Source organism: Artemia franciscana, chromosome 17 (assembly GCF_032884065.1).
Source record: "Artemia franciscana chromosome 17, ASM3288406v1, whole genome shotgun sequence".
In the NCBI taxonomy this organism is placed as follows: Eukaryota; Metazoa; Arthropoda; class Branchiopoda; order Anostraca; family Artemiidae; genus Artemia; species Artemia franciscana.
The window spans coordinates 33,542,528-33,559,487 of record NC_088879.1 but is presented as its reverse complement, the minus strand read 5'-3'; the positions used below and the strand labels follow the sequence as shown (position 1 = coordinate 33,559,487).

Here is a 16,960-nt window from a genome sequence, read left to right as displayed (position 1 = left end):
AATTATAGCTCCTTCTTTGGTCTCAAGGGTCATAGACAAAGCCTAGGGACTTGGATTCCCAGTTACCATGACTACTGGTTTGCCTTTAACTACAGTGGATAAAAGTGCCTGACCCAAGAAAATATCTCTATTGGAAGGGGAAATTTCTGTTGTATGAAAAATGGACACACTGTTTGCTGGGCTACTTAATTAAAAAAATTGCTGCCAAATGAGCACTGCTACTTCATTACCATAAATTATCTTAAATCACACCTAGTATCAATAGGATGAATCCTGTATTCACCAGGTTCAGTGATGATAGTTAGTCCTCTGTGGTGTCGCAAATGGTGCATCATGGTTTGTTAAGCCCCTCCCTGTCTGCTGATGGCTTGCATGCATTCCATGCTGGTAGAGGTCTCAGTTTTTTCACTGAGGGAATTTCATAAGCTGACAGTTTTATATGAAAAGAACTTGTTTCCTAGTCTGGTATTTGCTTATTTCCAAAAAAGCTTATGAGGGTGACTATGGGTTCTCATTGATTTGTCCAGTTGAAAAAGACTAGGAATAGCATCCTCAGCATTTAGAAGCCTGTATGTTGTTATCACATTGCCTCACTTGCATCAATATGGCCAAGATGGTAATCTGAGTGTACAGAGATAGGATGGTTAAGGGACTTCACAGAAGTCTTTAATGCATTCAATGGATTTATTTCGCCTCTTCTCGATTGATTCCATAACTGCTCAGTCAGCCTTGTTGATTGGGCATGCAACACACATTCAAAATTAATAGTTGGAGATCTGCTGGTGAATATTCTTTTGATTAAGCCAAGTGTCTGATCAGCCTTTGTAATAGTTGCCTGTTCATGAGTATGAAAATTCAACTCTTCATCTACCAGGATACCAAGATCTTTCTCCATGGGGCTTTAAAAAACAAACTGAATAAAAAGTATATTGAACTAAAGCAAATAAATATGTACAATTATTGATGAGTTATATTAATTGTCTGTCTTTTGGTGAATGTACATCACTGTCCATGACCAATTTGCTAATTGCAATATCTTCAATTAAAACTACATTGCACTGCCTAGACAGAGCAATCTTAGATTCTTTAGTAAAGAAAAATGTGCTTCTCTAAACACTCCTGGCCCAGAGTAATTTAAAACTATGTTTACTAGTGTCAATGGTATGTAATTAAAGTTAGAATTAATGATAATGGCATCTTGACAAAGCAGCAACAATTCTTCTCTTTTTTTACCTTAAATTATTTACAATCTCATAATCATGACAGGGGATGTCAGCTTTATCTAGCAGTTAAAGCAAAAATTTGAAATTGCAAAAAAAAGTTCTGTTCATTTTTCTGTAACACAGCTTCTGAAAGTTTTGACCAACTTTCTGCAAATCACATATAAGGGTTTGAAATTTTGAATTTTCATCTCTATGGTCTAAAAGCCTTTTGGCGCAAAGTTCTTACTTGTTTAAGAATTTAAAACATATAAAATTGAAAATTGTTTTTAATTCCGGATTCCCAATTTTTACCTGATAGATATCAGTATTGAGTGGTGTGTAACGTTTTATTTTAATTGCTTTCTATAAATAACCTTGTTTACTGAGAAATAGTTTAGGTCTTATTCTGCTTTGTTTATCAATGAATAATTTACTTTTGTCTGTCAGTAATTGTATTTCTGAAGTACTAGCTTATGATGTGAAAATGCATTTTGTTTTTGCAGGTGATTTAGATACTATGTTAGTACAAAAACTCTTGCAAGCTTTTTGTTTTAAATTTAATTAAAAAAAAAAATGAACTAAAGATTTGTAAAAGTACAAATGGAAGCAGATAAGCTACTATTGTCTATCTCAGCGCTTTTATATAAATACTTAATCTACAGCATACGTGGAACGCCATCGTGAAGTGTCTCAAAAAAAGTCTTGGTACTTGTTAATTAAACGAAACACATCCAACTCGCCCTTGAAATGCTGAGAATATTCAATTGTTTTTTAAAATTAGTTTGCAAAATGCATAACTACTCTATCCAGGTTAAATAACCTTGCTTAAAATCATGCTTGCCAGTAATAAAGACAAATTCTTTGGATTAAGATGACCACTGATCAGTGATGATGGCAGTAATCCATGAAACAGACCATAAGTAATCAATTCCAAATGGCATATATTTACCTTTATGTCAGAGTATGTCCACTAAAATCCTCTCTTGATCTCAGAAACTTCATCTTGTTATTACTACTTCTAGACTGATTGTTGTTGGAGTCAAAACCCCCTACGCCTACCCCTGGTTATTTTGAGCATTACAGTTTTCCAGGGTCAAACTTACCTCTCTTTGACCTCATGTAACACGACTGTTTGAACAAGGAAAATACTCTGAGCAGTTGCTAGAGAAGGAGAATATAAAGGTGGTGTTTTTGGATTGAGGGTGTTTGGATACATTCAAACGTTTTGTGTAAATTTATCTTTATGCCAGATAAGAAGCCGTTGTTTTGCAAATTTACTATGAACAATAATTTTATTCATGCTTAAAAGTTTATTCATGCTTAAAGTGACAATACTAGTTCAATTGTCTATGCGTCTGAAGCTCGAACTTAAAAAGGTTTTAGTTGGCTTGATAGGTATAATGAGCAAGCGCAAAATTACACGTAAGAGTATATTAAATCCTAACCTTATCTTGATAAGATACCCAGTTTTGCTTTTATTTTTATTCCTTCAAAATTTGAAGTTACATATGCTTTCTCACAATGCAGTTGGATGGCCTTGTTTGCAAATAAAGTTATCAGTCCCCCATAATCTCCTCCAGTCTGGCACTTCTAACGACATACCGTATAATTGCCATAGAAATGGCTTGCTTTGACAAATTTGACACCCAATCTTCTTCTCTTTCCCCGGCAGTCTTATATCCCGTAATTAAATTCATTTTGGTCCCTTCTAATCAGGTTGTAGGATAGTCCATAGTAATCATGTTTTTGCAGTTAATTCGTCGTTTTAATTGGAAATCCTACAATCGGGCCATCAATTTTAGAATTAATTCCATCAAATAGCCTGGGGTAGCAAACTATAAATAGTGTTAGGTGTTAACAGTAATCAAAACTCTAAAAAATGGAATTTTAGAAGCAATGTATGCCCAAAAGGAATCTCTTTCTACTCCTCCCCCTCCCTTATATACAGGAGAATTTGTAGCTCGTTTCAATTTTTAATGTCGCTCTTAACTATGTTTTTGCTAAGAAAAAGTCGAACACTTTTTCTTGTATAATGTGTGTTCATTTTTTGTCACAGATCAATTGCTTATCTTCTGTATCTATTTTATATATTATCTAAATATCTATATCATTTACCTTGTGACAGCGGAATGGTTGGAGCCACGCCTGGGAATAGCTGGCACTGAGGTTCAATAAAGCATCATAAGTTCTTATGTCATCAATTCGTAGAAACGAACTGTAAGTAAGGAGTGGATCAGCCCCAGCACAGCGTGCACATACATTATACACATATCAAAGGAGCCATTCTCTGGGAAAATCCACTAGACTTCTTTTCTAAACCCTAGAAATCTGAAAAGGGTAGACAGAATAGCTTGGTAATACTTTTTCAGGGTGTAATTTTGACACTGGATTCATTTGTGAAAGTTTTGGTCACCTAACTTGACTAATTTTTAAGATACCAAGAAGCCTCTAAATTACAGTTTCACAGCAGCAGGAGTTAGGTGTCATTTTAGGGTCCATTTCAGGGCTCTAAATTGGACTCTCAAATGAAAAGATCTTTATAAAAAAAAACGCAAAAAACAAGGCATTTGTTCTTAATCAAGGCGGGAATATGTCCTGCTGTCCTTAAACCCACAATCTAATTCTTTACTCATATAGAGTGGCTGCTTTTTGGAAAGTTATTAATCTGTTATCTAAGGATATTTCAAATAAGATGTGGTATTAATAACTCAATAAAATAAAGGGGAAAGGAAATCTCTTGATGCATTTCCTTGAGGATTTAAAGATAGATTGTAATGATGTATTTCTGGTGTTTTAGATTAGTTAGGATTTTAATGAAGAAGTGCCATAGAAAATTATTATTATTCCATTCCAAAAAAAGTCTTAGTTAATGACCTTGAAGCTTATTGTATAATCGTTTTAGAGACAAAGTCATGACCAATTATGTGGCCAGTTCAAGGCCATCTGACCTGGATATTATATGGGATTAGTTAGGATTTTAATGAAGAAGTGCCATAGAAAATTATTATTATTCCATTCCAAAAAAAGTCTTAGTTAATGACCTTGAAGCTTATTGTATAATCGTTTTAGAGACAAAGTCATGACCAATTATGTGGCCAGTTCAAGGCCATCTGATCTGGATATTATTTGGGAAGATCTCCACTGTGGAATACAGCAAGTTTATAACAGACAGACAATGTCTAAAAATAGATATATGGAATTGTATACGTAAGTGGTTTTTATTTCTGAATGTGTATTTGCTCATGGAAGTTTTTCTATTTTAGTTTTAGATACAGAATGTGAAGGAGCATGGGTTTATGTCCATTATTATATTCGCAAACCTTTTTTATTATTGCCATTGAAAAATGGCTATATATATATATATATATATATATATATATATATATATATATATATATATATATATATATATATATATATATATATATATATGTATATATAAATGTAAATATATATAAATTTGTATATATATATATATAGTTGTTGGGGGCGCTTCGTGCCATATATATGGCGCGATATATATGTTTTTAACTACGTAAAACTTGCGAATATACAACATTCTTCACTGTCCCATTGTCTGTGCATATAAATAGATTGTCAGGTTTACCGACTCTTGAACATGCAACATATAATTGTCCATGGGAAAAACAATCCGTATTCAGATCTATACCTCATGATTCTAATGATTGCCCTTGAGCTTTGTTGATCGTGATTGCTAATTGAACATTCCCTATGTTGCCGTCGTCATTTATATATCCCCTGTGCTCCCTGGCGTCCCTGTTGTAGTTGTGTCCCGGCCGTCATTTATATTCCCTTTGTCCCGGTCGTCATTTGTGTCCCGGTCTGTATATACATTCGTTTTTGAATTGGTCTTTTTTTTAGTTTTTAGTTTTTTACCTTTTTTTTTAGTTTTTTTTTAGTTATACCTCATGATTCTTATGATTGCCCTTGAGCTTTGTTGATGGTGATTGCTATCGTTTTTGAATTGGTATATGATGAAATAAATTTTTGTGTTTTTCCCCTTTTTTTCTTTTTAGTTTTTTTTTGTTTTTACCTTTTTTTTAGTTTTTTTTTAGTTTTTTTTCTTTTTAGTTTTTTTTTGTAGTTTTTACCTTTTTAGTTATTTTTATTTTTATTTTTTTTAGTTTTGTTTTTCTCCTTTATTTTTCAGTTTTTTTCCTTTTTTTATTTTTTCCTCGGCACGCTTTCTTTTCTTACTTTCTCTATCAGCCGCAAGTTTTTTGGCATAGACTCTTTGAGCAGCTTCCTCGGCTGTTGCCATTGTAGGCTCTTCAGTCATTTGACAATTAAACATTTTTCCGTCCACGATCTTCTTACAATTAAAAATTTGTCTTTTGAGCAGCTTTCTCGGCTGTTGCCATTGTAGGCTCTTCAGTCATTTTACAATTAAATATTTTTCCGTCCACGATCTTCTTACAATTAAAAATTTGTCTTCGAACGATTTTATTAGACATGACGTCACTCGACACACAGACACACAGACAACTTATATATATATATATATACTAGCTGTTGGGGTGGCGCTTCGCGCCACCCCAACACCTAGTTGGTGGGGCGCTTCGCACCCCCCCCAAGCCCCCCCGCGCGCGTAAGTCGTTACGCGCCATATTAGTTACGCGCCATTGTAGCTGTGTCCCTGTGTCCCACCTGTGAATAGAGATATAAATATATTTTTTTAACTACGTAAAACATGCGAATATACAACATTCTTCGCGGTCCCATTGTCTGTGCATATAAATAGCATTTATATTCCCTGTGTCCCGGTCGTCATTTGTGTCCTGGTGTCCCAGTTTGTATTTTCTCTTTGAGTGTCCCGGTCGTCATTTATATTCCCTGTGTCCCAGTGTCCCGGTCGTCATTTGTGTCCCGGTGTCCCGGTCTGTAATTTCTATTCAAACAATCCCTGTGTCTCAGTCGTCAATTATATATCCCGCCTGTGCCCCCGGCGTCCCCGTTGTAGTTGTGTCCCTGCGTCCCGGTCGTCATTTATATTCCCGGTCGTGATTTGTGTCCGGGTGTCCCAGTCTGTAATTTTTCTTTGAGGTTCCCAGTCGTCATTTATATTCCCTCTGTGTCGGTCGTCATTTGAGTCCCGGTCTGTAATTTATCTTTGAGTGTTTTTTCTTTTTAGTTTTTTTTTAGTTTTTTACATTTTTTCAGTTTTTTTTCTTCTTTATTTTTCAGCGTCAATATGAAGTACATGTCGCCGGACCTTTGTTTTTTAACTTAAATCTGGTAGGCATTGATGACCTTATCCAAGTCGAAATCCCAAACCCAATCATCATCGCTATCATTTTCAGTTTTGATATGTTTTGACTCTCGTTTTCCAGGTGGATTTTCATCTAACTGCGCGGTTTTGCGTTCTTTAGCCGCAAGCCTGTTTTCTTGCTGTTCTTGTGATTCCTCGGCACGCTTTCTTTTCTTACTTTCTCTATCAGCAGCAAGTTTTTTGGCATAGACTCTTTGAGCAGCTTCCTCGGCTGTTGCCATTGTAGGTTCTTCAGTCATTTTACAATTAAACATTTTTCCGTGAACGCATGTCTTAAATACCATTAATTACGTCACCGTCGTAGCAAAAATGACGACAACTAATTTCATGACGTCAGTCAACACAGAAACATGACGTCACCTGATCCACAGACAGACACACAGACAGACAACTTATTTTTATATATATATATAGATAGATATATATATATATATATATATATATATATATATATATATATATATATATATATATATATATATATATATATATATATATATATATATATATATATTGTTTTTACATTGTATGTTTTATCTCTTATACTATTTAGAAGTGTCCTAATTTAGTATAAGGATTTTTGAGATTCTATGTTTAGACCAGATGGTCTCTCCAAGAATTTGGAATAAGATGAAGTAAGAGTAGAAAAAAGAAATGTATTTAGAAAATAATATTATTGAAAACAGTGGCATAAATTTACGGAAGCGGAGGGATATATTTTTTCTGAATCTGGGGGGGGGGGCTCAATAACTTCGTTATCTTTCAATTTTTATATTAAAAATACTAAAATAAGCCATTTTTCAATGGCAATACTAAAAAAGGTTTACGAATATAATAATGGACATAAACAATGAAAACACTAAAATACAATAAACTGCTTCGGAAATCTTGGGAGGGGGGTCAAGTGCGATCAAACTACTGCAAGGATTATCCTATTTTGCAGGTAAATTTAAATTGAAGCATTTTTTATTGAACTTGGTCGCAATTTGCAACACTGAATACTTTTTGTTTCTGTCCAAATTAAGTCTCTTTGGAGAATCTTTAACGAATGGTTTGAGATGTTCATTGCTGAAAACAAAAGATAGAAAAAAGAACCCATCACCATACTTCTAGAAATTAACTATAGAAAAAACAGATTAAAGTATAGAGCAATATTAACATTGAACAGACATTAAAACATTTTGCATGTGAAATGCTACATAATTGTCTGCTCTCATAACTTTCCTTTTTTGACATATTTGCAATTGAGTTTAACCCCATGGTTTAGGTAATATGAAGAGAGGGGTGTTTCTGGACTTATGATTTGGAGGGGTGAGAGGGGTGTTTCCCAAAAGCAATCCCTACTTTAACACATTGTCACTTATTTTGTATTAATCCTTGAATAATTCATCCAGTCATTGGGTCTTAAGAATCCCCCCCCTCCTTTCCTTCCTGAAAAATGAGAACATCTGCTCCTGCATGCATACCTGTCAAAGACATTTTTACATTCAAAGTATACTAGCTAAGAGCTTTTCAGTGACATATTATTTGTCTGAATCCAACTGTAAAATATTCGCATTTAAACAAGGACAGTCTTGTTGACGTAAGTGGGGGAATTTTGTGTACAACCATACGTTTATATCCTTATGTCTGTAAAACTGGTGAAACTAGTTTCAAAATTGGGCTGAGGAGAAATTTCTACTACCGCACCCAATCGGTAAGGTCTAGCGCAAAAGATTTTTGAGCTCTAACGTAAAACTGGATTAAAAAGAATCGGATCAGAAAAAGCTTGTAAATAAGTATAATTGGCATTTTGAGAGTATCTAAGTACTATATTTATTTTGTTTGGGTTTCTTATATATTACTGAAACTTAATGGCAATTTTCATTAAAGCTAATTTTTAGTAAGGATGATACAAATTATTTTTTCAAAAAGAAATAATGTCATTTTGGTTTTACGTGATACAAGAATTCAGAAACCAAAAGAACAAACAACCAAGAATAAGAAATATGAGGAAAAAATCCATAAGGCTGCTAACATTCATGAAAATAATAAACATACAGTGTTTTGTTAGTTTCTGAAACTGGGTATCATAACCTTGGTTGATTTTAAATTGAATAGTCTCCTTTGTTAATGTCCCCATTTAGGCTATTATTCCTTTTGAAAATGGATTTTTTTTTGCACTTGTGTGTAGACCTCCAGGGCTGGGGGTGAATTCGTACTTATATTTACGGTGTTGTAGGATGACTAATTTATTAGTGGTATAAAAGCACAAAAAAAGTTAGGGGAATGAAATCTTTAGACGGTATTATTGGAACCTTTTTCAGTTGCTTGGTATATTTACTAAATTGGACTATTTTTGTACCTTTAATCCTTATTGCTAGAGAATGTATCAAACTTTGGACAGAAAGAGAAGGACTTATAGTCAGACAATAAGCTATTCTTCGCTTTGACTTCTTGAACTATTTTTTTGCTCCTGGATCCAAAATTTCTAGTTACATTTTAGGATTAATTTTGAGGATTGATTCCCTTATTTAATGATTTTCCAAGTCGCGAAGATAAGACAATATGTAAGTATAAATACATAAATAGAAAAAAAAACTGTAAGAGTTTTACAGTCAATTTACTCAAATGATAGTCTGTTCTATTATTATGATTATCTTAAAAGAGGACTTTTCCATGAAAGTTAAGGGTAATTTTAAAACCTAAAAGGAGCAGAAATAAATTAGTATAGTAATTCAAATATAAAATACACATAAAATATCACAAGGAAAACAGGAGTTGCCTCTTTCCTCAAGCCTTCCAGAGGTTACAGTGTCATTTGCGATTAACGGAAATGATATATATTTTTCCGTGGTTGTTTTTGTCTTACTCAACTAAAATATTGGACTTAAAGTTTGGCCCTCAATTTCTATGTCCTTAAGTCAGGACTTACATGTCTTCAAGTCAGGACTTCAACTCAAGTCAGGCTCGTTTTTGCCCCGAGTTAAGACTTGCCTAGTCCTTGCATCCAGCCTGTTTACAACCATGAATTTCCACTTTTGTACTGTGTTAGACCTTGGCTTGCTGTTGCACCGAGCAACCGAAATCCTGCAGACCACATAACCCGGCTGAAAGAAATGAATATTTATGGCAACGAAATACCTTGTTTTGTATTCCCCCCTTCCTTTCATGGTAAAAAAAATGCTTGGATTTAATCCTTCATGCGACGGTCGGAATATCTACAATTTTTTCATTTTGCTTCACTGTCACAGAGAACAAGATTTTGTGTCTGTTATTATCTATTATTATATTATCCATAATTCCTTTATTATTATAAACTATTTTGTTATCTATTTTTGTCAATTGTTTCGTTAACATCAGGATTTTCGTGTCTTTTATGGTAAGACCCTGGGGTATTTTCATTTATTGATGCTGTTAACTGTTAATCGTAATGCACGTTAAGATGAATATATTTTTCAGTCACGTGTATAATTATTGCACATCAGTTAATAATCACGCCCCGAAAAGCAGCCAATCAGTCACAGGGAAAGGGAAGAAAGGAAAAGATGCTCATGCAGGAGGAGGGGCTGGAGCACAATTTGTTGGATTTGAACTGTATCGCCGACTCAAGCAATTCCTTGAAAAATATTTGAATGCGTTGTCACAGGTAAATGGATGCTTGTTTTTTGAAAGCACAGTAAGGATATAGCGTTAATAATAATATCATCTGTTAAGACTTTTAAGCCATAAACAAAAATTGGATCGTACAGAAAAAGTCCACTTTTATTTGTCCATTGACATCGTCAATGTACAAATAAAAGTCTGAATACTCCTTAAAATATATTTTAATTCTTATTAAATGCTTAATTCTGACTTGAAGGAATATATCTCATTTACTGGGCTCAGAAGATGCTGCCAAAATTGCAAAAAAGGAAACAAGCAATGTTTGAAGTATATTATATACGGGTGTATGTGTAATATATGTAATATATAATATATGTGTTTGTATGTGCATAAGACTTATGGATATTTTGGTGGGTGATACCCTCCATGAGATTTGCCTTAAGAAACCCCTCTCCCTCCGTAGAAAGAGTAACCTCAAAATGGACTTTTTGCACTTTAAGAAAGTTTATCAAATTTGCAACATTTTTTTATTATTATTAACAGTATCTCAGAGGAAGGAATTTTCTCCTAAACTGTCCCCATCTTTTCTAAGGGCTAGACTAACCTACATTTTCTCGGCTCCTTGAGGGAGGGATGTTGGTTCTTTATGTCTACTAACTTACTATTCATAGAAAGAAGTTCTGTGCAGTAGTTTTTACGCTACTCTTCAACTAAAATATATCTTCGCAATTTGTTGATGTCATACCTTTCAAGATAGAATAATGTGTCTAATTTGTTTTAAGGTTGAAATCATGGGAAGCGTTATATCATCAGCTGGTAAAAGGTTTTTCTTAGGAGTTTGGTTTCTAGGAAGTGTTCTTTACTACTGATCATAGTAGGGAACTAATGATAGATTGCAGTTCATAGGAATTTAAAGGTCTTGGTCTACTTAGCCTTTTGATTGTTTTTTGAATATCAGGTATAGGAAGTCAGTTGCTTTTCACCCCGTTTCACAAGGTGGATTTTTGTAGTATTTATTTTGATCAGTCACTCGTCCATCCACTCCGGGATGCGGGAATTCTCCCTCTGCGGTTTTTGTTTTTTTGACGTCACCTCACGATATGGCTTGGCATCATCGGCATGAAGGATTTCGTCGACACGGTTGTTTATATACAAATTGCTTTAGTGGGGTGCCGCCTTTTGCCCCTTGTTCTATTAACTTGTGTGAGTTAGTTTGAGGCGTTTATTCTAGGATAAAGAAGTTTTTTAGAGGAAAGCAAAGATTTAAGCAATCTCAGCCAAAGAGAAACAGAGTTTTGTCGTAGAATACTCTCACTCGTGCCTTTTTTGTTCTTTAACTGGCACTAAACTGAATGGAAAAGAAATATCCAGGCTTTACTTTCTTTTTATCTTTATTTTATATTTTATATATTTATTTATTTTATATTTAATTATATATATTTAATTATATTTAATTATATATATTTAATTATATTTATATATATATTATTATAATATATTTTTTATATTATATATTATAATATATATTATATATTATAATATTTTATATATTATATTATAATATTATAATATATATTATAATATTATATATTATAATATTTTTTATATTATAATATTAATTATAATATATATTTAATTATATTTATTTTATATTTTATTCATATTGCCATCGTCTACCTGTGCATCAGGTTTTAAACAATCAAGACTATTGACTTTTTAATTTAGACCTTTTTTAATACGTTTGTTTTGTGTTTTCAGTAAAGCGTTAGTTTTCAGGATTGTACAACTATTGGAAAACATCGCGTGCCAGTTTTTTAAAGAGTTTTTCAAAAATACTTTGCATAAACTGCGAAGCAGCAATTTTTGTTCGTTCAAAGCTTTTTTTTATTCATTCTAAGTTTCAACTTTGCTCTTTGCTTTCACTAAAAAACTGATTAAAAAAAAATTAATCTCGGCTGATAAATGACTATTGCATGTCCCTCTCCTTAGCAAAATGCTCTGATTCCATTTCTTATGAGTATCTGGACCTCAAGCCTGGTTCTGGGCCTCATCCATCCTTTCCACCTTTCAATCCTCTGAACCTGATATAATGTGTAACTCGGACGTTAAAAAAAAAAGAAAATGGCTAGTTTTAACTGTATGGCGATGCTCAACTGAAATAAGGACCATTTCCGTGCTTTACTGAATTGTTAAGATTCAGATCAGAGACTAATCGGATCGGTTTTGTTTTGTCTTCGGTCAATATCACTGGCGTTTGGTGGAACTTGTCAACAGTTGCAGCACAATATCTGAAAGTGGATCTGTTGGTAATTTCTAGAGAAAATATGGTGAAACTTTTCAAACGGTGTTGTTGATGTCGATATTTCGATTTTGATGCGGATATTTTATCGCATATATTGATGTCGAATTCTGTCCAACCTTATAGCCAATCCTATAAACCGTTTAAAGAAGATTGTAAAAGGCAAAGAGAACTACTTACCATGTCTAATTCTCTTAATCTTTCAATTTATTAAAAGTCTAATCAACTCCTAAGCGTTTTCTTTCGCTTTAAAGTTTGGTAATCTTGCCTTTTAGAAATCTCTCTTTATTCCAGTAGATTACCTATTGGAAAACATTTTCCGAGATAAGTTCAAAAAAGCATTTATCATACAAATTCCAAAGAAAACATCATCAACCTCACCATCCGATCTCAGGCCAATTCAGAGACCCTCATCTTTTCAAAAGTCTTTGAAGATTTGATTTTACAGTGGCTACTAGCAGAAATAGAATACAAAATCGATCCTTTGCAGTTCAGTTTCCGTCGAGGACACAGCACAGAACATTATCTGGTCAGATTACTTCATGATCTACTAGAACACCGGGAAAATCCTGATGCTCTTGCTGAAATAACCATTTCTGATTCCGTGAAACCTTTTGATCTGCTTGATTACGAGACTAATCAACGAAGTCCGAGCCCCGCAAGTTCCCTTTCTGGTCGTCAAAAGTGTGTACAACTCGAAAACGTGGAAACAACCAACTCCCAAGACATCACGTCTGGAGTGGCCAAAGGAAGCAAGTTACGTCCCATCTTATTTGTGATAGTTATACAACACAAACAGCGGTACAAATTTGCCGATGATCTTTCGCCAAGCCTGCTGCACTTCCTGTCACAAACACCCAGTCAACTCATACCCCTGGTTGCAGAGCTTCAACATCAAGCTGATGAAGTGAAGCTCTAGCTAAGACCTGAGAAAAACTATGTAATGTGTGTCAACTTCCTGAAGAAGAATAGCATAAACAATTCTGCTCATCTCCAATCAAAGAAATCAGTAAAAATTATCGGCACCTCCTTAAGTGACGATCTCTCGTTTTTAGATCAGATCAGCCAGATCACAGTAAAAGCAGCTGGTTTTCTAAAATCCTTTGCAAATCTCAGAAGGTTTGGAATGACTGAGCAACTCCTTCTTTCGTGCTATAAAACTTGTGTCATGCCCGTAATAATGTACTGCTGTCATTTATGACACCCGTCGCTTAGAGAAACACAGAAACCAAATGGAAACAATTCAGCCTGCAATATAATTCTTGGGCCAAATTACAAAAACTATGAGCAAAGCTTGATCGAACTCAAGTTCCCAACCCTGAATGAAAGGAGGCATGAAATGCTGAAGAAGTTTGTAGCTGCCATCCTGAAGTCTTCAGCACACCAAGATATACTTTCTCCGTTTACCTCAGAAACCCACGCACAAAACAAGATTGGCAACTCTGAAAGAGAGAAAAAACTGTTATAATACCCGCCTTCACACTCGATGAAAAGATTTTTAAACTCCTTTATGGCCTATTATGTCAGGCGTTACATCAACAGTGTCCTGAAGTCGAAGTGATTGCTCATAAGTTTTGTTTTTTGGCGTTCTGTCTAATTGGGCTTTTCCTTTTCTGTGCTTGTATTCGACGATACCCATGTTATTGCAGTGCGATAAAGGGAACAAATAAAGATCATTTATAGTTTGGCTTTTGTATTTAAAAGATGTTTGTTTTATCATATGAAAAGTTCACGTTAATCTGCCATTCTCGGCACATTTTTTTTGCCATTTTCTGTACAATCTTTTCTATTTCTATGTGTTAAAAAATAATAATAATTTTTCGCAGGTTAACAAACTAGAATAAATTCAAAACCTATAAGGTATATTGGCTAAAGAAAAAAAAGAAGATTTTTTATCTAGTTGAGGAAAGTTAAGCTCCAAAAGCCTTTTCCATGGAGCTCAGAACTCCATGACTTCCATTCATTGGTTGGTTAAACACCTCAACGGTATTTTCCAATATTGATTTATATCCTTGTTCTTTTTGTATAAATATGTTAATATCAATTATAATACTTTAATATTTCTACTGATGACTGATCGCTGTATATGTGATCGAAATATCTACACTTTCGTACCTGTTTTCACTGTTTAAATAAATGGAACCATCCCCATTTAAAAGTTTATTTGTTTGTCGTAGAAAGGCAGTGTGGTCTGGGAAAAGGATACCTAGTTTAAGGTATTACGTCGAAAATGCATGCGCAACGATTTTTTCCCTCCTTCTGACTGTCGTCTGATAAACTCTTTTGCTTGCTTTTCATTAAACTTGTAATGGCCCATTCAGACTGAAGATTGTACTAATATTGATATTCTGTTAGCACCCATTTGAGCCAATCAAAATTTTTCGTAAAATTTGTCGGCAAATAAGAAAGTTGTTTAAATAATGGTATTGGCTCAAATTGGCAGTAATTAAGTCTCGGTAATAGTAAAATTTCTTTCTGAATGGGTCATAAGTGGTAAAGGTGAATAACGATTACCACTATTTACCATATTTACCATATTTGTTGCAGAGTGGAGTCGGTCTGCTCGATGAAGATGTTTTACAGTTCTACACAAAGAAATGGGAAGAATATCAGTTCAGTTCCAAAGTGCTAAATGGTGTCTGTGCCTACTTAAATCGGTATGTAGAAAGCATCTATGCAAATTTTACTAATACGAATCGGCTGATCCTATTCTTCACTAGATTCTAGATTAAAACCGCGATCAAAATAGCAATTAAATTTGATTAAATTTGAACTGGTAATAGTGTCCAGCCACATTATCTAGCTAATTTGCCCTGTTAGCTATGTACCCTGTCCGATTTACTTTGGTTTAGAAGGAGAAAGCCCTTTTAAAATTGCTTTTACAATATTAACAAGTCGTCTTAAAATGTGAGAAAGGCAAAAGTTCACAATGTAAAGGAACTGATTTTGTTTTACAAGAAAAAAGGATTTACTGATAAACTTGGTAACACTTATTTTTCTGTCGATTAGTCTCAATATGTAAGCATTCCATTGTGCTTCCCATTGCACTTCCGGACTGAAGGGTTACGAGACGGAGGTCAGCACTGCTGGTTTGGACCTTAAGGGTCTAGTGTCATCATACTTACTTTATTGACTTAATATGTAAGCATTCCATTGTGCTTCCCATTGCACTTCCGGACTGAAGGGTTACGAGACGGAGGTCAGCACCGCTGGTTTGGACCTTAAGGGTCTAGTGTTATCATACTTACTTTATTGACTCAATATGTAAGCATACCGTTAAGCCTAATCTAATCAGATGCTGCTAGTTTTGAAAAATTCTGGCTGGAAGGTTTAGAGAAAGAGCTCTGTCCCCTTTTTTCAGATTCCTCTTTCCCCTTTTTTGCCAGGATTTGTCTTAAGGAAACCCTTTTGGCATTCAACCTTCTTGTAGATTAAAGAAATCTTTTACTTTATACATTGCAATAGCGCAAAATCAGCCCAGGATCTATTGCTCAATTAAAAGTGATATTATTAGGACTGTCAACTAAAAATAGTTATTACAATCTCATTGAATAATTGGCCATGGTTGTAAACTCTAAAGAAAACCAGTGCATAGGAATTCTAATTATTTCAATTTATATATGTATGTATCCTCGTAATCCCTCCCCCCCCCCCCCTGGATACGGCCTTGCATATGATGTTAGTCTTGAAAAATTCTTAAAGATTAAAGATTCGGAAAAAGCTCTGGTCATCTTGTCTTTTGACCTCTGTCACTCTGAAAATTCTTCTGTCTCCTTTTTTGCCAGGATTTGTGTTAAAGAAACTCCTAAGGCATTCAACCTCCTTAGAGGTTAAAAAGCTTTTTAATATCTTGCAATAACACGAAATCAACCTAGGCTTCTTGCTCAATCAAAAGTGATATTATAAAGGAAGTTTATTAAAAGTTATTGTTATAATCATGTTTAATAAATGGCTATGTTTGTAAACTCCAAAGTAAACCAGTGTAAACAGATCCCACTTATTTCTATACGTATATGTATGTAGTTCGCTTGAGCGTTTAGTCGATAAGACTTAATCAAAGGGTAGTAGGTTCGAGTCTCACTTGAGATTTTTCCCCCGTCATTAAAAGAAGCAAATATTGAGAACATTCTGGTTAAAAGGTGCATTCGTGGGGTAAAAAATCGATATTATTTTAAAATGCGCGTGCTGGTGGATACAAAATTTCCTTATGGGTTTATGTGTGTGTCGGGGGGGGGGGGTATTTTCTTTTTGTACATGAGTAATCCAAAAGTTTTAGTTCCTATAACCCTGCCCCCTGTTGCTTCACGGCTTGGAGATCAAACTCAAATTTCAAAGGGACGTTTTTTGGGGTAGGGGGGCGAAGTGACGTAAATTTTTTGTGGGAGAACAATTATTCTCCAATATTTGCAAGAGTTTACGCCATGGTTTTTTATCTTATGACTGTCGTGCAATATTTTGTTTATAGTTAATTAGAAGTACTCGCTTTTTTCCTCTTACTCGTCAGCTTTACAAGTCTTTAAAGCCTTTACCACTTATATTTTGACACCGATGTGCATCGAGACTACCCGTAACCATTACTCAGCG

General features: G+C 34.4%; 1 protein-coding gene across 1 annotated transcript; it reads left to right on the top strand.

Annotated features, from left to right (window-relative positions):
- Positions 1 to 4,184: 4,184 nt before the first annotated feature.
- Positions 4,185 to 15,103, top strand: LOC136037542 (cullin-1-like). The gene is made up of 3 exons (XM_065720264.1): positions 4,185 to 4,409; positions 9,934 to 10,120; positions 14,924 to 15,103. Exons 1-3 carry the CDS (start codon positions 4,282 to 4,284, stop codon positions 15,101 to 15,103), a joined length of 495 nt encoding a protein of 164 aa, XP_065576336.1. The 5' UTR covers positions 4,185 to 4,281.
- Positions 15,104 to 16,960: the final 1,857 nt, after the last annotated feature.

What these genes read in the sequence shown, in the direction of transcription:
- LOC136037542 (XM_065720264.1), top strand. Translation starts at nt 4,282, where the DNA reads ATGACCAATTATGTGGCCAGTTCAAGGCCATCTGATCTGGATATTATT. An exon ending in AGATATATGGAATTGTATAC is followed by an intron (nt 4,410 to 9,933) that starts GTAAGTGGTTTT and finishes TATATTTTTCAG; the next exon opens with TCACGTGTATAATTATTGCA. An exon ending in ATTTGAATGCGTTGTCACAG is followed by an intron (nt 10,121 to 14,923) that starts GTAAATGGATGC and finishes TATTTGTTGCAG; the next exon opens with AGTGGAGTCGGTCTGCTCGA.